Below are 20,517 nucleotides of genomic sequence, written 5' to 3'. Positions count from 1 at the left end.
AATATGGGCTTAAGCTTGGGCTGCTAGACTGAAATTTTCTTGGGCTGCTGATGATGAAACCGTGGGCCTCAAATGGTCCGACTGTTGGGTCGAACCACTGCTGACTTGTGGGCTGAAGAGACCGAACCATGGGCTGCTTGACCCAAAAAAGACTTCGCTGGGCTTCAGTTGGTCGATTTGCTGCACTCGGTGGAGATATCGCTGGGCTTCGGTTGGACGTTGGGTGAGGAGGCGGAGGAGAGAAAACACGAACGCACGTGGAGAAAGCAACGTCGAGCTGGGAAAGACGCGGCACTGGATGAGGTCTTCAGTAGATTGAAGTGTTGACCGAAGATGAGGAGAAGCGGACGGGTGGCAGCTTGTAGGAGTTTCGATGGGTTGTGGCTTCGTATGGGGCAACTTGAGGTCAACAAAAGAGCTGGGTGGAGAGGGTTGTTGACCGAACAAGGAGGAGCTCGGACGTGTGGGGCAAAATGGATGGGGATTTGGTTTAAGGGCTTCTTCGGTTGTGAGAGAGAGAGAGTACGTGGAGATGAGATGATGATGGATGGGTGAGGAACGTGGATGAAGAAGTCTCGGTGAGGGATGGAAAATCTCAAGTTTCAAGGAAATGAAAAAGAACAAAACCAAGAGCAGAGAGAGATGCTCGGTGTTGGGGGGGGGGGGCAATCAAACGAAAAGGAGAGAACCGGTGGAGTGTGTATCGAGTAAGATAGAGAGAGAGAGAGAGAAAGGGTGCGTGATGCAAGTTTGGGAAAATGGCAAAAGTCAACAAGGCTTAGCCATTTTCTTAAATGCTTGGTTCCCCTTTTGGCTAACAAAAATTATCCTATTGTCCCCAATTACTTTCTTATTTAAATTCTACTAAATAATCAAATCTTGGTGCCGAAAATGCTGCCCCTTTGCCTTAATCCGAATTTCACCAAATTAGTTTCAATTTCCTCACTCAATTTTCCAAACCGACGTCCAAATTCGTTGAAGAAAAAACCTCGTACAATTTTCTGCAAGTCCCCAACACCAAAAAGCTCGGCTTAAAAGTCAAAACTCTCTTAAATTCATCCCATACGAATTTCCATTATTTTTCTGCAATGTCCAAAACGATTTTCTGTAAAAATCTCGGAATCTCTGAAAAATCTTCTGAGACTAAATTGATATTTCTAGAATTTATTGTGACGTGACAGAATCTTCAATTTCTGAAATCAGACTCGAATTCACGGTTAATTTCCATTCGACGCGTTTTTAGCGTGACCTAGGTTACCGGGTAACTTTCATAAATTTTTAATGCAAAGGACCCGTGATCGATTTTATTCGAGCCACAATGAACCCACTCAACATCAACACATTGGCTACTCTCGGTTGTCATGAAAAATCTCGATAATTCAAATACGGACACAAGTTACCAAAATAATAAGAAAATCAGTCTAGCGTTGGTCGACAAGAATTTTCCAATTTAGTGATGTCACTCACGATCAGCCACACATTTTAGTTAAACCGACCTATCTCTGATCTCAAATCGATTTATATTTGTGCCATAATGATCTCTAAAAATGAGCACGGTCGAGTAATCGATTTCTAATCGAATTCTCAAGGCTATTACATTAAAATTTCTTAATGGCTTCCCCAGATAGTCTAGTTAACTCGAGAGTGATCAGCTCTGAGGACAGCCTTATAGATGCGTCAATGAAATGCCAGATTTATTCAGTAGAAGATAAGATTGAAAATTTGGGACGTCACACCCATAGCAACAAAAACCAGACCTCCAAATTATACTAGCCTCTAAAAACACTATAAAATATGATATGGCATCTCCATACTCACCCGAAGATCAGATTTTTCATGTAGAGTTGATGCAATAATGCGCTTCCCACAAAGGAAAACCTATACATAAAAAAAAAAAAAAAAAAAAAAAAAAAAATGGAGACACGAATCCCTGGAGTGCCATAACTTGGCAGAAATGAACACTTAAAGTGTCATAATTTACGAAAGATACACTTAAGTTCCAAAATCAAAACAAAATGGATTATTTGAGTGCTAATCTAGCCAAAATCCGGTCAAATTGCATACGTAGCATTTTTCCAGCGAAGCGAACCTAAAACAATGCCATTTTGCACGCTAATGTGGCCAAATAATGCAAAAACGGCGTCGTTTTGAAAATGACGTGATAGAAAATATAAAAATCAATTAAATTAAATTTAGTTAAAATATTTAAAAATAATAATTAAAAATTAAAAATTAAAAAGAAAAGAAAAGGGGGGCGGTGGCTAGAGGTGTCAAACGGGTGGGTCGAGTCGGGTTTGGATTAGGTCATTAATGGGTCGACCCAAATTAACCTATTAACCAATTTATGACCCATTTAAACCTAATACAAATTTTTCAACCCATACCTGACCCGACCCATATTAATAAAATATTTTCATATTTAACCAAATTTAGGAAAACTTATTCTTATGTTTTTTTTTTTTTTTTTTAAGATTATATTACTAAAAAAACTTCCAAGCTTATATATATTATTTTTTTTTTAAAATGGTATTGTTAAAATAGTTTTATACAACACAAATTTAATGGACAATTTTTATAATTTTTAAAGTAATTATTTTTAAAAATCAAATTTTAATTTTTTTATTTTTTAAATTTAATTATTTTAATTATTTTTATTTTTATTTTTAAAATATATATTTATTTTTCTTTTTCTTTTTTTTTGGTTCTTTTTCTTCTTTGTTCGGCCGTCGGCCACGACGACCGCCAGCAGCTGGCCACAGGCGAACCTCGAGCTCGCCCGACGCCAACGAGCTCAAGGCTCGCCAGATTGGCGAGGCTAGAGCCTCACCCGACGTCAGCGAACCTCGAGGCTAGCTCGCGAGCTCGAGCTCGCCGGATCCGGCGAGGCTCCGGCGCGGGCGAGCTCGAGCTCACACCTCACCCGACGCCGGCGAGTTTGAGTCTCGCCAAATCGAGAGGTTCAAGCCTTGCTGGGCATCAACAAGCTTGAGCTCGCCCAACGCCGGTGAGCTCGAGGCTCGCCCGGTTGCCGGCGACTCGAGGAAGAAGAAAGAAAAAAAAAAGGAAGAAAGAAAAGAAAAGAACATAAAAGAAAATTAAAAAAAATTATAATTTCGGTATTTATAAAAACATATATTTGCAAAGTTAAAGAAAGAAGAGAGAGTCTCTCTCCTAAGACCCACTTAAAACCCATCCATCAAAGTAAATCCATTTAACTACTTTTTGTCAAAAACAAGTAACCCATATATAATATATTTATGTCATAAATGGGTTTAAGACCCACTTTGACACCTCTAGCAATGGCTGAGGGCGCCCCACCCTTTTTCTTAAAATTATTATTTTTTAATATTTAACTAAATTTAATTTTAAATTTAAATTAATTAATTTTTATATTTTTTTTTTACCATGTCAACCCAAAACGACGCCGTTATTGCATTATTTGGCCACGTTAGCGTGCAAAACGGCATCGTTTTGCACTCGCTTTGTCGGAAAAATGCTATGTCAATGTTTTGGTCAGACTTTGGCCGGAGTAGCACTTAACTGATCCATTTTTTTTCGAATGTGGCAGTTAAGTGTATATTTCGTAAGTTATGGCACTTTTAAGTGTTCATTTGTATCAAGTTATGGCACTTGAGATATACTTTTGCCAAAAAAAATGTTACCTAACCCGATCTACCCGTATGCCATCGCACGTTGGAAACTCTAGAGCATCTCTTCATCTTGTGCAACTAGATTTAAAATTGATTCCTTCCCTCAGCATCTAACTAGAATCGACAAATGGATACTAGATATTCTCATAGAAGGCTGTGACCCATCGTCGAAGGAGCTGCTTGCTGGGACCCTTTGGTTAATCTGGAAGGAGCGAAATACCATGGTCTTCCAAGACCGGCCACCGAATCCAAGGGACATAATAGAAGCAGCGCGTGTAGAAAACAAACTATTCAGAGGGTGGAGCCCAAAAACGAGAAATCAAAGGAAAAAGGTAACCGAGCTACCTTTGTGATGGGTTCCACCTGAGAAGGGAGTCCTGAAATACAATGTCGATGGCTCATGGTCCGGCGACTCACTTGAGGGATCCGTAGTCGGAATCTGCAGGAACTCCGAAGGTATTGTCACCGATGGGTTCGCCATGAAAGCTCACGCCTCTTCAGCACATGCAATCGAAACCCTAGCCCTCCGTGCGGTTTTGTCGAGGTTGGCAGAGACACACAAACTGAAGACTTCAGTTGACTTGTGCGTGAAAGTGGAAGTGGTTATAGATAGCTTATCAACCATGGAAAGCTTATCAGGCCAGATTCAAAGCCCATGGACCGTGCGGACGATTATTGAAGACTGTAAAGTTATTTTGGCCCAACTCAATAGAATTTCAATTAGGTGCGAGCCCCGCGAATCTAATCTGACTATGGATCGGGTAGTCAAAGCCCATCGGAAAAATCAACTCCCCGTTAATTTGCTAACTAAGCCCCTCGCCAACTGTGGGATTTATTCTGTATTGAGTCCGAACTTTGTTGCGCTTCTTTCGTTGTTCAGTAATGAAAGTTATTTCTTTGACAAAAAAAAACAAAAAAAATAAAAAAAAAAACATAGATTTTAGAGTGATGTTTTTTTTTTGGTAATCAAGTTTAGAGTTTAGAGTGATGTTTTGCGATTGCAAAAGGCAGAATAACGGTTACGCGTGGGATTTGAACTTCAAATAGTCATTTGAGGTTCGTGGCTGTAAATTCAACCCTAGAAGTGGTAAGAGTTAAGGGAAAAAAAAAGACAAAAACTAGTTTAGGCTCATAGTTTTCATCTGTTCTTGTGTGTAGAAGTTTTGTAAATGTGATTTTATTCTTTTATAGAAGTTTGAGCATTTGTCATCAAAGAAGAGAGTGTCAAGTGTCGTGGGGATTGCTTATAAGTTTAGAAGCAAAGCTTCAAGTAAAAGGAAGCGTCTTTAAACAGTGGGATTTGATGAAAGGGTTAATTAATTGGTTTTTGCAAAGGGACAGCTTGGTGGAATAGTTGGGGAGCGAAGGAACTAGTATTAGGGAAGCGACTTCCCAAGCCTTTGTGGGAAGAGATTTTTATTATCGATGGGTGTTACAAAGCGAAAGAGGGACTCTGTTACAAGGGAGACAGGAAGTTCATTAAAGCTGCATTCATTCCATAAAAAATGATTTTTAAAAAATATTTTTCAAATTTTCCAACATTCATCTTACAGAGAATGAATTAATTACGGAAAACATTTTCCGGACAAAATCTTCTAAAATAAAGGAAAATGATTTTACTTCTCACTCACGGTCTCTTATTCAACACTATTGTGCAGCCCAGGCAGCTCCCTATTTCTTTTTTGGTCTTTTATAAAAGTCGAATTTTTAATTCTTTTCTTCTTCTTTTTCCTTTCTTTCTCGATGGTCGCTGGCCGCGGCAAATATTGACTAACATCCTTTCTCACAGCTTCCGACGACAGGCCACTCTTCTCTTCTGGACCATCCGCCGCCTCAAAACTTTTACAGCTGCCATTTCTCACTTCCTACCCATGACGAGAGACTACAACAGTACTTCTAGAAACTTAAAACTCTTTTACAATTCGATGGTAGAAGAAATTTTTTAATGCATCCGCAAGATTGAACATCACCAGCTCATATTCTACGCACTCTGCATTATTTGTTAAGGAGAAAGCTTCGCGTGGCTTTGACCAACGAATTGAAGGAGTCAAGTAAGCTTCGCGTGGCTTTGACCAACGAATTGAAGGAGTCAAATATTCTTCAGCCCTTTTCTTGATAATAGTCAGACTTGGTGTTCCTATCCTGCATCCTAATGGTGCCTGAGTCTATATATGGTTATAGACATATGCTCGGAAACAAACACGTTAGCCGGCTTCACTATAACTCTCCAATCTCCATAGAGACGAGCAAAGCCAGGATCATTCTTTTTCCCGCTCTATGGAGAACGAAAGTAACCAACTTCATGTATCCTTTCTGCCAGTACCGGCTCAAGGCCACATGATACCCATGATGGACATCGCCAAAGCCTTTGCGACTCGGGGCGCAAAATCACCGTCATCACCTCCCCTGCTTTTGCGGCCATTTTTTCGAAGCAGATCGAAAGAGCCAATCAGTCGGGTTTGGAATTCCACGTCCAAACCGTCAAATTCCCATCGACTGAGGTAGGGATGCCAGAAGGTTGGGAGAATACTGATGCAGTCGGTTACAGCCAAAATCTGCCCAAATTCTCTGAGGCCCTGAGCTTGCTCCGGGAACCGGTCTTGCATATCCTGGAAAAACATAAACCGGATTGTCTAGTAACAGATTTTTTATTTTCATGGGCTGCCGACGTTGCCGCTCGGTTGAAAATTCCGAGGCTAGCCTTTGGAGGGACAAGCATCATTGCTGTGTGCGCCGGGGAAGTTATCGCACGACATCGACCACACAAGGGAGTTTCGTGTGATTCAGAAACTTTCCTTTTGCCTCACCTCCCTGGAGATATAAAGCTAACAAGGAATCAGCTGCCGCCTCATTCAAGACAAGAAGTTCAAACAGATTTTTCCAAGCTAGCAAGAGAAGCGTTTGCATCAGAGGCAAAGAGCTTCGGAAGCATTTTCAACAGTTTTTATGAACTCGAAAAGGATTATGCTGATTTTTACAGGAATGTCTTGGGAAGGAAGGCCTGGCATATCGGTCCAGTCTCGCTCTGCAATAGCGATACCGCAGATAAAGTGCAGAGAGGTAAGGAAGCATCCGTCAGCAGGCACGAATGCTTAAGATGGCTAGATTCGAAAAAGCCCAACTCGATTGTCTACGTGTGTTTCGGCAGCATTGTAAGATTCAGTTCTCAACAGCTGGTGGAAATCGCGAAGGGGCTTGAGGCATCTCAACAAGATTTCTTATGGATTGTGAAGGGAGATAAAAGTCAAGAACAAGATTGGCTACCAGAAGGGTTTGAAGAAAGAATGCATGGGAAAGGCCTAATCGTAAGAGGGTGGGCACCCCAACTGTTGATTCTCGATCACGAGTCGATCGGTGGATTCGTGACTCATTGTGGATGGAACTCGACGCTAGAAAGCATATCTGCTGGTGTGCCAATGGTTACGTGGCCAATGTTTTCTGATCAATTCTATAACGAAAAATTGGTTGTTCAAGTGCTAGGGATCGGGGCCAGCGTTGGATCTACATTATACGCCATGTTTGGAGAAGGTGCCGACTTAGTGAGCAGAGATGACATCGACAAGGCGGTGAGACGAGTTATGGCGAGTGAAGAGGCAGAGGTCATGAGAAGAAGGGCGAAATTGATTCGCGAAATGGCCAGGAAGGCTGTTGCGGAAGGTGGATCATCTGACTCAGATTTGACTTTGCTAATCGAACAACTCAAGCAGCACAAAGCTGCTCGCGAATCAAAATAAAGCCTAGTCTAGTGCATCGTTATGTTTTGGTCCTGAATCTTTCCTCCTTTCTTTTGTTGCGTTAGATGATCAATAAAGAATTTGTCACGCCATGCTTTCATATTACGAGTGACGACTGCTGTATTCCCACCCAAAAATTGTTCCAATTTTCCCTCCAAAACGGAGATCTTGAATTCGCCCCCGCGGGGAGGCAGCATGTAGTCCCAAATAAGCGTATGTCGATGCTGATTCCAGAACGGGTTGGAATCCCACTCGAACATTCTTGAAAGGATTTTCTCCTTTCCGGCCAATAATAAGGGCGATATCGTCATCCGAAACAATTCTACCCCTTCGACCTAGTCAATGTATAATAAGTCTGTTTCTTAACACTTCTTTGACAGAATCGAGATCAAGTTCCAGAGAGATATCCTCGACTGGAAAGGGATTTTGATCGGGAACTAGCGGCAAGGCCTCTCACGAGGGCAATGGATTTGGAACCTGCGATAACGCCTCTTGTGCAGCGTTCAAAAAAGGCACAACGGCCTCCCATAATTCATCAAACATGAGCTTTTCCAGTATCGACATTATCTACAATGACTCTTGTGATCCGATCAGGCATAGTTGGCATTCCCGACAATGGATAAGCTGATGCTGGTTGAATCCTTGGGTTCGGTTCGTGTTGGGTGGACGCAAGTGGGTGTGCTGCATGCTATTGATCAGTAATGTAAGCATTCAACTATGGTAAGAGGTGTGTGGATGGTACACTAGGCTAACCCCTGTCGGATAGTTAGGGATGTCCGGGGAGGCGGACTCTGGATTAGATCCCGAATCTCCTGCCTTCTTCTCTAGAAATGCGTACGTATTGGTGGAGCGTACTTGACTCTCTCATTCAGCTCAGTTTGCTAAGAGCATGATCAGTTGTAACTTCAAGCGACATCAAAAGAAACTCAAACTTTCAATGAATTCAAATTTTATGCCCAAATACACAGTTTTCCTTGAAGTTATCCCTAAAAGGAGTCTGTTCTAAATATCCATGCCAAAAATCCCGGATTTCTTAGTTTTTTCCAATTTCGAGTGTTGTTTAAGAAATCAATCCCAAAATTACGGTGGTTTATTGTGTTAAATCGTCGGCAAGACACAACTCTTTTAGAAGAGTATCGAGGCCTAATAGAATGTCGTTTCTATGGCAGGGAAAGGATACCGGAGCTAGGCAAGTGAGCTAGACAAGATCTTGGATCAGTAAGATGTTCAATTCTTGTATTATTGCTTAACGTCCTTGGTGTTTGATGCAATACCTTTACCGATAAAAGACAATATGCTATTTGGGTGAGAAAAGCCATGCCCTCGCTGTCTGCGCGAACGAAAATGGAAACACAGACGGTTCTGTTTAGGAAAATTGTTTATGTGGCTGAGAATTAGCTTGCTGCTGCTGCAGTTGGAAGGAGACATGAACACGTTTCAAGCTTTTTATTACATAGACCACTTCTCATTATTATTTAGAAATTCTGATGGGAGGCCCGTCTTGTGTAATTGGTCATGCATGACCTCTCCAGCTTTTAATTCCGAACGTTTTCATTGAGCCAGGATCTCTCATGGTATTGCAGAATTCGACACGTAAATTAGTTACCTCTTTCAATGATTGGCCTATGCCTCGCACAGTTGACGTAAGAGATTTTGTGATCTTGAGTGGAGGACATACACATACCACTCATCTTTTTCTTAATTTCTCCAAATAGTGACTCAGCTTTTTTGTTCTCTTCTGCTGTCCCAAAGTTCTTGGCGAACAAGGAGTATGGCCCATATTTTAGTTCAGGATTTTCACAGAACATCGAAAGCATAGAAGAAGCTAAACTTGTCTTTCTCCGGTACCTCTTTTTCTTTATTCCCAAACCCTCCTTATTATATCACCAGAAAAGACAAGATGGTCCATCTTCAAAATTACCAGGTTGAATTGAATGGATAAGGCTGTGGAAAGGACCTTTGCTGATTTTTTGGCAGGAAAATAAGATTAAAGGAACATTTTTTTACCATTTGATTTCCATTCCCAAAAAATAATTTCCATAAAAGCATTTTAAGATATTTGGAAACTGAATATAAAATTTGTTATGTTCTTAACAACATATATACATTTGATATGACCCTTTAAATATTTTTGTGACTTAGAATGTCAATATTTTTAAATTTATCAATAATTTTATTACATTTTTTTTTTTTCTTTTTCTTCTTCTTCCTCCTCCGCACAAGTGTTGGTCCCTGAATTAGGTCGCCGGGCGGGCTCGAACCCGACCGGCGAGGTAGTTACAAAAAGCAAAAAGAAAGTACAAAATGATGGAACATTTCTTGCAAGCTTGCTCGATCACGCCCTTTGTTGCTCCTCGGGACTTCCGTTTGCTAACCACCGCGAGGCCTCACTGCGGTTTCGCCATTGTCGCTCACCTGAGCCGGTCCTCACCGCCCACATTTCTCCATCTCGCGCTGGCTCTAGCAAGGTCATCCGCTGCCTTGATCTTTGACGCCTAACGCCGTCAGCCATCATCGAGGCCGACAACTAACGCGCCCTCCCGAGCACCTACCGCCGCCACTTCGAGCCTACTACCGTGCCCCACAACCAACCCGCTACCTCCCGGCGAAGTCCGATTATCACTCGCGCATCGCCGGAGTTCCGACGAACAGCCCCTGTTTTGAGCGGCGATCCATTATTGAACCACCATCGCAGCTTGGCCACCATTGTTTCTTCGCCATTCCTCAAGTTAACCGTGAGGTAGACTAGATAGATTTTTAGATTAAGTTTATTTTGAGTATTTGGACTCATAGTTTTCTTTTTATTCTAACTTGATTTGTTTTGATTTATTGTCATTACCCAATTTAGGAAATTGGTCATATTAAGTCATGATAATCAAAAATATTGAGCCGTGATACGTCGGGTTAGATTTTTTATTATTTCGACTTTTTATAGCAAAATTTATGAATTGCTTTGCATCCTTAATTCATATTAAAATAATATGCCATTGATTTACAGGGATGAATTTTTTATTTTGGGCGTGTTATTGTTATTTGCTCATCACATATCATGCATCATATTAGCTATTTAGGTCTATACACATTTCTCATTTGAAGCAACGCATTTTAGTTTTTAAGATTCATGTAGAATTAGGATGATTTTCCTTTAATAAAACCAAAACAAAAAATGTTATTTAGGTTATATAGATTCTATAATGTGCACACCACATGTTGCGTTTTAATTAGTGGGTCATAGGTTAATGTTTTAATATTCCCATTGCATCCTTTATTCTTTAAAAAAAAAAAAAAGAGAAAACACAAAAAGGTCATTCATTTGGTTAGTTAATAGGTTAGTTCATAATTAACCCAGTTTTATGTCATAATTGTTTAAATAGGTTGCATACATAAAAAAAAAAAAAAAATCATTAAAAAAAGTCACAAAAATACTTGGGAGGGTCCGCGCCAAGTCTTTGGACTTAGTAATTTTTTTTTTGTTTCTTATTTAGGTCGTGACAGTTCCAAATATATTCTCAGGAACAAAAAAAAAAATTATCAAACACATTTATGTTCTATTTCCATTCCAAGAACAAAAGAACTTATACAGATGTTCCCAAAGCGTTACCAAACAGCGCCTAATAGCTGGAAATTACAATAATCTACGTGCGAGTGCTGAAATTTGAAATGTTGAAAAGATAAATTCGCGGGAAATTGAAAGATATACATATATTTGCAAGAACGGGTATTATGTGATTGATTGAGCAAACTTTTACAGAGATATGTTAGGGGTAGTTAATATTTATAGCCCACCATTTACTATTATTTACAAATAACTATCGATTTTGAATTTACATATAACTTCCTAAACCTATAAACGGTTGTTGATAAGAAGCTACAAACTCTAAACACAATCTCCCAAAACTAACAATGATCTTTCGCATAGTGCGCGCCAAGGAGCTAGTACTATTAAGGGAACTTTTTGAATTTGGTGCACGAGCTCCCGATTTCTCAGTTTGTGAATTGCTCAGTTCGTGTGCCATCATTTAGGGAAAATTTGTCCTATTAGAATAATTAAATATTAAATCACATCTTTATCTAATAATTAAAGTTTTTGGAACACTTGGTTGTGATCTTATCAAAACCTTACTTGACATCAAAACAAGATGTTTTAAGTTTAAATTTTTCCAAACCCCATTTATCTCCCCAATTAAATATGTCTTTTTTTTCTTTTTTTTTTTAGAACCACCATACAAATGCAATCAACCGGCGACATAAACCAGGAGGAGCACTAGCGTGGGGGCCCACCTCCCACAGCACCCCCAATTAAATATGTCAACACTTAATGTTACTCAAAAAGACTAGACTAAATATGAGGGAAATCGTTAGAATAATTAAATATTAAACTACGCATTCATCTAATATAGCTTACGCTTTTAGAATACTTAGTTGTGGTATTATCAAAATCTTACGTTCCTCCATCTGTTGGGATTGTTGAAAGACTAGATAAGAACAACAACCACTCGCTAACCACGGAAGAGATTACAATTACTTTGATGGCCAACATTTCACTTGTTGGGTCCAAAATGAGTTCCCATCACTTGCAATTGCAATGCATCCCCATGGCATTTGCACCCCGTCATGTTATTTGGGAATTGCTTTTGAGCGGTATGTATAGGCCCTATAGGGTTTAAAATCCCATATCAACAATTAAAAACACTCTTTCAAGAATAAAATATGCAACTTCAGTCTATTTATAATGTGATAACTAAGGTTAACATTGTAAGTTGCATGGAGATTATATCATAGCGCACTCGAGTCGTGTGAACTTTATGAAATGGATCGTGCACGCCGTATTAGAGACATCGTCCAACAATATGACATGTCTTTTTCATGAACCCTGTTTTACTTTGGAAATCACCAATTACAAGTCCGAACTATAGTCTTTAAGAACTAGCATGACAAGCCTTTTTGGTTTGCAAAAAACATTAGAAATCACTGATTACGAGTCCAAACTATAGTCTTTAAGAACTAGCATGACAAACCTTTTTGGTTTGCAGATCAACAATTATATGTCATTTCTCTTTATAATTTAGCGAAAACTATGGTAATTTCTTTCTTTCTTCCCCACTTTTTTCGTCATGGTTGTGTGATATTGTAGTGTGACAACAGCTTCAGTTCCAAGTCGGCTCCTAATCCATCTTTTACCCTTATTGCAATTGCCCAAACGCAATAAAGCAGGCCAGAAAATTATTGAGTTGCTCTGCTTATTATGTTTCGTAACTGTAAAGGGTCCGAGCTCTATAGTTCATTCTCAAAACAGAGCATGATCAGACAAAAACCAAATGCGAAATCAGGGAGGTGAAGAAAATTTTACTAAACTCTCCTCTTCTTTTCTAGGAAAACAAATAGATTCTTGTGAATTTAACTGAAATTGTTTGAAGAAAATATTTGCTTCATGATTTTGCTTTTGAGTCTTACCAAACAAAGAACTATAATAGCAAAATAAAAATACTTGCTATGTAATCTTTTTCTTTTGACTCACATTGCCGTTTCGTGAAAATTTTAAAATTTCAAAAGTTTTAGAGAATTTTTTATTTATTTATAAATGATCAATTTATTACCCAAGTTTTATAAACAATCACTCTAGTGTGAAAACTTTTTAAAAACGTCCATGTCAGATTTTCTAATAAAATTAGGTTTGCAGAGTCAAATTTTCTCAAAAGCTGTGGCATTTAAATAGTTGTCCCAAAAATTTCATCGCCGAAATGTGTACTGTACAAAAATTATAGTATCCATACCTTCTTTTGAAAGAAATGGAATATCCAAATAGAATGTCCCCTGGCCGATTCTGATGGGAGGCCCATCTTGTGCAATTGGTCATGCATGACGTCTCTAGCTTTTGACTTTTAAGGAATGTGTTAAATAAATTAGGACCGCTCGTAGTGTTGCGTGACTTTTAAGTAGTGTTTCTTAATTACTCTGAATCTAGACTTGGCTTTTTTGCTCTCTTTTGCAAACCCAAAATCCTGGTTACCATTTCAATCGGGATTTTCCTGGGGCGTCGAAGTCAAACCCCTTCCTTATAAATTTGTCCTACGTTTGAAGTCCTCAAACAAACTTCAGCTTTCAAAAGTTAACAGCGTCACAACCAAACTTTTCTTGTGCTTCACCACCATCATCCGTGAGTACGTTCTTGTACAAGTGATTCTCCTAAGAAACCAAATGGGTAGGGAAAGCCGTCAGCTTCATATTTTCTTCTTCCCTTTTGTGGCTCCGGGCCACATGATCCCGATGATCGACATGGCCAAACTGTTCGCCATGAGAGGCTGCAAGTCCACCCTCATCGCCACCCCTCATGACGAGCCCACCTTCTTGAAATCCATCGCAAAACCCCGGGATTCAGGCTTCGACATCGATGTTGTCACTGTGTCATTGCCCCTGAAAGACGTCGGCTTGCCAGAAGATTGTGACAATCTGAACAAGGCCGCTACGATGGATATGCACAGGCAATTCATGAGGGCCGTCATGATGTTGGACCGACAGCTCGAGCTGCTGATGGAGAAACTCGCCCCCGATTGTCTAATCTCGGACATGTTCCTCCCCTGGACAACCGAGATTGCAGCCAAGTGCGGCATTCCTAGGCTTGTTTTCCACGGGACTAGTGCCTTCTCCGTGGGAGGCACAGAATGTGTGAGGCTCTATGAGCCTCACAAGAAGGTGCTGTGTGATTCGGAGCCCTTCGTCATCCCCAACTTCCCTGGAGAAATTACACTGTCCAGGATGCAGTTGCAGGACTTCGTCAGAGAAGAGACCGAGTTCACCAAGTTCTACGCTCAGGTGAAGGAATCTGAGAAGAGGAGCTTCGGAGTCGTCATGAACAGCTTCTACGAGCTCGAACCAGCTTACGCTAAGCATTATAGTACATTCCTAGGAAGACGATCCTGGTTCATCGGCCCGCTCTCGTTGTGCAATAAGGAGATTGAGGACAAAGCACACAGGGGCAGCCAAGCATCCATTGACCAGCATGAGTGCGTGAAGTGGCTTGACTCGAAGCAACCCAACTCAGTGATTTACATTTGCTTCGGAAGCATGGCGAATTTTAATGCTGCCCAGCTCCACGAGATCGCAGTCGGACTAGAAGCATCGGGGCAACAATTCATCTGGGTGGTGAAGAAGGACCCGATTGTGGAAGAAGGCAAAGAAGAGTGGTTGCCTGATGGGTACGAATCAAGAATCCGAAACAAGGGCCTCATCATCAGGGGCTGGGCTCCTCAGGTGCTGATTCTTGATAATGAGGCGATTGGGGGGTTTGTGACGCACTGTGGGTGGAACTCGATCCTGGAGGCAATCACGGCTGGGGTGCCAATGGTGACGTGGCCAGTCGCGGCGGAGCAATTCTACAACGAGAAGCTCGTGACCCGAGTGCTCCAGATCGGGGTCAACGTTGGGGTGAAGCGGTGGGTGAGGTACTTCGGCGACAGCGTGAAGAGCGACAGAGTGGTGGAGGCAGTGAAGAGAGTCCTGGTAGGTGAGGAAGCAGAGGAAATGAGAAGGAGAACAAAAGCACTGTCAGAGATGGCGAGAGGGGCCGTGGAAGAAGGAGGGTCGTCTTGGTCTGATTTGGGTGCTCTCCTTCAAGAGCTCAGACTGCAGAGATTGGCTCGCCAGAAGAAGATCTGATTCAAGAACTGAAGCAATTACTCTTGAAGTTTTGCTTCCGGAGAATAAAAATGAAGAAATAGAAAATCTTCTGTTCTAAACTGTAGAGTCTCTGACTTGGTGTTAAAGCAGAGAAAAATGCTGGATTTGCTGCTTCTTTTCCTGGGATTTATTCTGGAAATACATCTTTTTCATTTCTTTTGAGGTAGCAGGCAAAGCAATCCATGATTTTCGATTCTTTCGTGCCGAAGAAATTAAAGTTTCTCAAAATTGCAATTTCAACAGGAAGATGCCCTGTCCCTTTTCCGAATTCTGTCTTGAGACACAGGTAGCGTAGAAATCTTGGCAAACAGACAAAAGAAAGGAAAGAGAGGAAAAAAGCAGGAGTAAGAAGAAAGGAAGAGGATGACAGACTCAACCGCATCAGTCGTATCATGTTAATGACAGATTTGGCTGTTGCACGACTGTTCTTCCGAGATGTATATAGCTTTTCAGTTGGCAACAGTTTTAGAGAAAAGATGGCGAGGTACTAATCCATTAAAGTCCTCTCGATAACTTTCCTTATAACCATAGTTGGGGCTCGAGGTGTATTCGGCCCAAACAAAATCATTATTTCGGTTCGTCATTGACTTAAGTCGATTTCAAATTCTTGACATCAAATTTTCACATATATAAGAAGCTTAACACGTGTCCATATTCATGAATAAGGTACCTCCAACATCAAACGCGAAACAGACAGGAAAAAAAGGAATAGCACCCCTTTCAATCCTTTTCCATTGGGCCTTATTGCTTGGGCCTAACTTACCATGATCCCTCAGATTATTAAGCCTTGAGGACTCGTGTAGTAGATGATTCGGCAGGAAGTTTCAGAGATCCAGATAGGATTGTCATCGATGTAGTTTCTGATTCTTGGGCCATCACCGATGCAGTTCTTAGCATGCTTGGACTAGAGCAGAATATGCAGGTGGACCAAGCAGACTTTATCTCATTTGTGCCATGTGCCCTCACCAGCACTGTCGAAGCTATCAGCTACATGAGTCATTCGACGATCCATGTACAATCGAGTTTCGATTTCCCTGAGATGCTAATTTTGTTTCAAGACTTGTGAAATCTCCATAGATGAAAATTCACAGGGCCCTCTCCAGAGATTCATCTGCATGAGAAGGCTAAAGCCAAGCCGAGTCTATCTCATGATTTCGACATCATTCTATGCGAACATTACGACTAATTATAAAAGCAGGATATGAAAGATGTAAGGACAATGAGTGCTTCCATTACCACAACAACCAACCAAGCATTATGAGCCACTTTCTAGGACGATTAAATAGATTCCCTGTCCCTTTAGCAGATAGTGGCCTGAAAAAAGTTGGTTTTAATTAACATAATAGACGGGGCGGAGTTGCCCCTTGTAGCCAGTTTACTGGACCAGCTTTTGTTAAAGTTGCACCTTGATGGGAATGCATAACGTACGCGCAATTATGCACATTTTGAATTTTCTAATGAAAATCGATTTCGTGGGACAGATGCACAGCTCGTCATCAAGTAAAATTAGAAAAGCTTGGACTCAAAGTCATTTATTCTTTTTCTTTACATCAACGGTACGATCAATATAAAGTACAATTCTATAAAATCGTCAAATCATGTTGTATGCCATAACTCTATCCTGACGATGCTGGAGATAGGCGAATTCCAAGCCGACCTAGTTTGTATCATTGATCGTTATGGAAGGGAACACGAGAACGTCATAACTATAGGGGGATCAAAATGTACCATTTTGTGCTGGTATGAGCTTTTGTTGGGTACTTTTCTGGATTTCCGAGCCAATAATAAAAGACCAAAATAAAAGCTATCCACCTCCCTTTTGGGTTCCCTATTTTCCGGTTGGAGGTCCTTATCATTACAAGTTCACCCTCAATTTGTTCCTCTGTTTGCTGGGAATTGTTGAAAGGCGAGACAGTAACAGGACAGGACCGCAATCACTCGCTAATTGCGGAAGAGATCATGTACTTTTGATCACTTTTATTGACCCAACATTCACTTGCGATGCAACCACCAAATGGAATGATGACCCCTTTGAATTAACTTGTTGACTCCTTTATTTTCCACGAGCATTTGCATGCCCATCATGTAATTGAGACTTTTGCTCCTGACTGGTATATGTATATATATATGGTTCGTAATCCAAAATCAACAATTAACAAAAGCACCCTCTTTCAAGAAAAAAGCTTTGCAACTTTAGTCTATCGGATAAATAGGGTCAGTATTGTAAATCACGTGGAGATTATGCCATATCGAATAACATGAGGATTATGAAATTTGTATGTACTTGTTGGTTGTGCCCGCCGTGTTATGGTCGTCATCCAAATATATAGCATGTGTTTTCATAAACAATTTTTTTGCTTTAGAAGTCACCGTTCATGAATGCAAAAGGTAGCCTTAAGAACTAGCACGACAAGACTTATTTAGCCTAACGATCATGTTCGGTTTTTCTTTATAAATTAGCAAAAGTATGGTGATTTGTTTTCTTTCTTCCCTTTTTTTTTCTTTTGGTAAGAAAAGGAGCAAAGCCCAAGTGTTACATTTAACACTTGCCTGGCAAAGCTTAAACCAATCCGATTTCTTACCAATGGGGGAATTAAATCTACGGTGGCCAATCTAATGCCAGACTAATTTCGTAGCGTGACAAACAACCCCGGTATCCACTTTAGTTCCGCAAATCCGTTCTTACCATAATGGCAATTTCCCAAACCTACCAAGGCAAGCCAGAAAATCATTGAGTTGCTCTAATTTCACGTGGTGTCTGTCTTTTTTTTGATGTACTGACTCAAGAAAACAGGCAACTCCATCGAAAATTCAAACTGGCCCTTTGCTGTGCTCTGTATGTTCTTAACTGTGAAAGGGGTCAAAGTGAATTTCACTTCCAAAGGTGGTTCTGTCCTTTACTTCCTTTTACATCGTCAGTCACCAGTGCCACCCTCGTCGCCGGGAAAATATCTTCTCTCCATCCAGTAAAAGACCGACCGGTCGTCCATCGTTTGAACTCGAGTAGGAACCTCGGTTGGATTTCCTCTTACCGTAGCCCGCATTCACTTTTTCCCCCGGAGGTCCCACAACCATCCCTCTTTCTCTCTCTATCTCTATCTCCTCGGGATCCGCACGGGGTCTCGCTCGATATCCTGCGCGATTCCTCTGTCTCTTCTCCTTCCCGACGTCCATGCCCTAGGCCCTCAGTAAATCCAACCTCCCCACTCCCCATCTACAAAACATTCAAAAAGTTTTGAAAACCTAAATCTCCGAAAGCAAGAAACGGCTTCACTGGGAGATGGCGAAGCCTCTCTGAGAAAGAGACAAAGCAGAGAGGCCTGAAGAACAAGACGCTCGGAACTCATATCTTTCTCGTATCTTATTTTCCAAACGTAGTCCTCAATCTTTGAATCTCTCTCTCTCTCTCTCTCTCTCTCTCTCTCAAGCGCTTTCAAGATGAAGAGCAACGCCAACGCCAAGCTCATCGTCTTCCATCCTTCACTCCACAAGCAAGCGAGCGCCGCCCCAGCCTCTCACCGCCTGTGGGTCCTCTTCTTCATCACCTTCTTCACCTTAGCCTTCACTCTCACCCTCTTCAACTCCGCCATCCCCTCCTCCTCTTCCCGCTCCGCGTCCGCCGCATCCTCCTCCTCCGCCGCCGCCGCCACCGTCCCTGCCGCCGTGGCTGACGCCCTCCTCCACTACGCCACCACCACCAACGCCACCCACATGACCCAGGCCGAGATCGCCTCCATCGCCGCCGTCCTCCGCCGCTCCCCCTCGGCGAACTTCCTCGTCTTCGGCCTCACCCACGAGACCCTTCTGTTCAGGGCCCTCAACTTCGACGGCCGCACGGTGTTCCTCGACGAGAGGGAGTTCTTGATCTCGCAGCTCGAGCAGCAGCACCCGGGGATCGAAGCCTACGACGTCCAGTTCACGACCCGGCTCAGCCAAGCGTCGGGCCTGATCAAATCGGCGAGGGACCAGATCAAGACCGACTGCAGGCCGGTGCAGAACCTGCTCTTCTCCGAGTGCAAGTTGGCCCTGAACGATCTGCCGAACTACATATACGAGGTGGACTGGGACGTGATCTTGATCGACGGGCCACGCGGGTACCTCCCGTCGGCCCCGGGAAGGATGTCGTCCATATTCACGGCGGCGGTCCTGGGAAGGAGCAAGAAGGGCGGGGGCGGCGGCGACGGGAAGACGCACGTGTTCGTGCATGACATCGACAGGGAGGTGGAGAGGATCTGCAGCGAGGAGTTCCTGTGCGAAGAGAACTTGGTGGAGACGGTGGATTTGCTGGGGCACTTCGCGGTGGAGAGGATGGAGAGGGACAGCTTCGAGTTCTGCCGGAACAGGACGAAGCCGTCGCCGTCGGCAACGAGGAAGATGACTGATATGTAATCCGGGTTAACGCCGAACGCCGGCCCTTGCATTTGCCTTTTGCATCTGCATTGTTATTGGGAAATTGTAACTAGCATAAAATATAGAAAAGCCTGAATTACTGTCCAATCATCTGTGTCCGAAACATGATGTCTGTTTGTTTCTCTTTTCTTTTTTTTTTTCCGTTCGGGGGTTTGCGTTTCTGGGCTAGGACTCAAACTGGTTCTTGCCTTTGCCAACGTCACGGATGCTGCCGAAGATTTGCAAAGATCGTCGGTGACAAGATTAGATTTTTCCTCGTGGGGTGTGCGCGAGAAAAGTAACAGCAGTGAATACTGAATAGTCCTGGGTTGAAATTCGGACAGCGAGAGGCGCGGACATCGGTCCAGGAAAATGATCGGGGCGGGGGCTGTCGGTGATTGCGGTTTTGCGGTGGGCTCGGAGAGGATTGAAATCGAATTAAAGCAAAAGAAAAAGAACAAAAAGAAAAAAGAAAAAAAAAAAAAAGAGAAGGAAAGAAGAGAAGACGACCCGTCTTTTTCTAAAGAAAATACAAGAAAAGGAATCGATTCATAGCGGCGAAAGGCCGCGTGTGGTGGAGGATGATGAGAGAGGATGAGAGCCCCGTAATCTCGCCGTACTTCCTTTCCTACTGTTTACGCCTGCAGATATTCCGCCCCATCTCTCACGGGTGATTGGTTCCCGACCACATCTTATCATCAAAAATGTGATCAGCAAATTCAGAATTCGAAATAAATCAAATATTTCCATTCAAATTCAGATGTCTTATTATCTAATTACATGCTGTTATTTTCTTGAAGTTAATAAAATAAAATCAATAATTTTCTTAAATAAATAAAAATTAAAAATATATATAGTCAGTCTGATTTTTTCTTGAAATCGAGAACCTGATCATTGGATTATGTAGATATCGATTTTTTTTTTTTTTTAAGGAACTGAAAATTGGAGCGATAATCTCGAAAATTATACCGAACTGGCGTATTTGGTCCACAGTTTGGGGTGATTCTTTGTGCGCAGCCCGCTTTAGCCATGCCTATCTTTTCAGATCACGTGAAGCGGGTGACCAA

General features: G+C 41.9%; 3 protein-coding genes across 3 annotated transcripts; all 3 read left to right on the top strand.

The window, feature by feature from the left end:
• Nucleotides 1-5,694: 5,694 nt before the first annotated feature.
• LOC104418699 (scopoletin glucosyltransferase) lies at nucleotides 5,695-7,487 on the top strand. The gene has a single exon (XM_010030117.3). It carries the CDS (start codon nucleotides 6,158-6,160, stop codon nucleotides 7,382-7,384), a length of 1,227 nt encoding a protein of 408 aa, XP_010028419.2. The 5' UTR covers nucleotides 5,695-6,157; the 3' UTR covers nucleotides 7,385-7,487.
• Nucleotides 7,488-13,332: 5,845 nt separating this feature from the next.
• LOC104418698 (scopoletin glucosyltransferase) lies at nucleotides 13,333-15,552 on the top strand. The gene has a single exon (XM_010030116.3). It carries the CDS (start codon nucleotides 13,583-13,585, stop codon nucleotides 15,038-15,040), a length of 1,458 nt encoding a protein of 485 aa, XP_010028418.2. The 5' UTR covers nucleotides 13,333-13,582; the 3' UTR covers nucleotides 15,041-15,552.
• A 2,585-nt stretch (nucleotides 15,553-18,137) lies between these two features.
• On the top strand, nucleotides 18,138-19,558 carry LOC104420506 (protein IRX15-LIKE). The gene has a single exon (XM_018863287.2). The coding sequence runs from the start codon at nucleotides 18,500-18,502 to the stop codon at nucleotides 19,448-19,450; it is 951 nt and encodes a 316-aa protein (XP_018718832.2). The 5' UTR covers nucleotides 18,138-18,499; the 3' UTR covers nucleotides 19,451-19,558.
• Nucleotides 19,559-20,517: the final 959 nt, after the last annotated feature.

Source organism: Eucalyptus grandis, chromosome 9, assembly GCF_016545825.1.
Source record: "Eucalyptus grandis isolate ANBG69807.140 chromosome 9, ASM1654582v1, whole genome shotgun sequence".
Lineage (NCBI taxonomy): Eukaryota > Viridiplantae > Streptophyta > Magnoliopsida > Myrtales > Myrtaceae > Eucalyptus > Eucalyptus grandis.
Note: the sequence above shows the minus strand (reverse complement) of the source record. Positions and strands in the feature narration are given on the sequence as shown.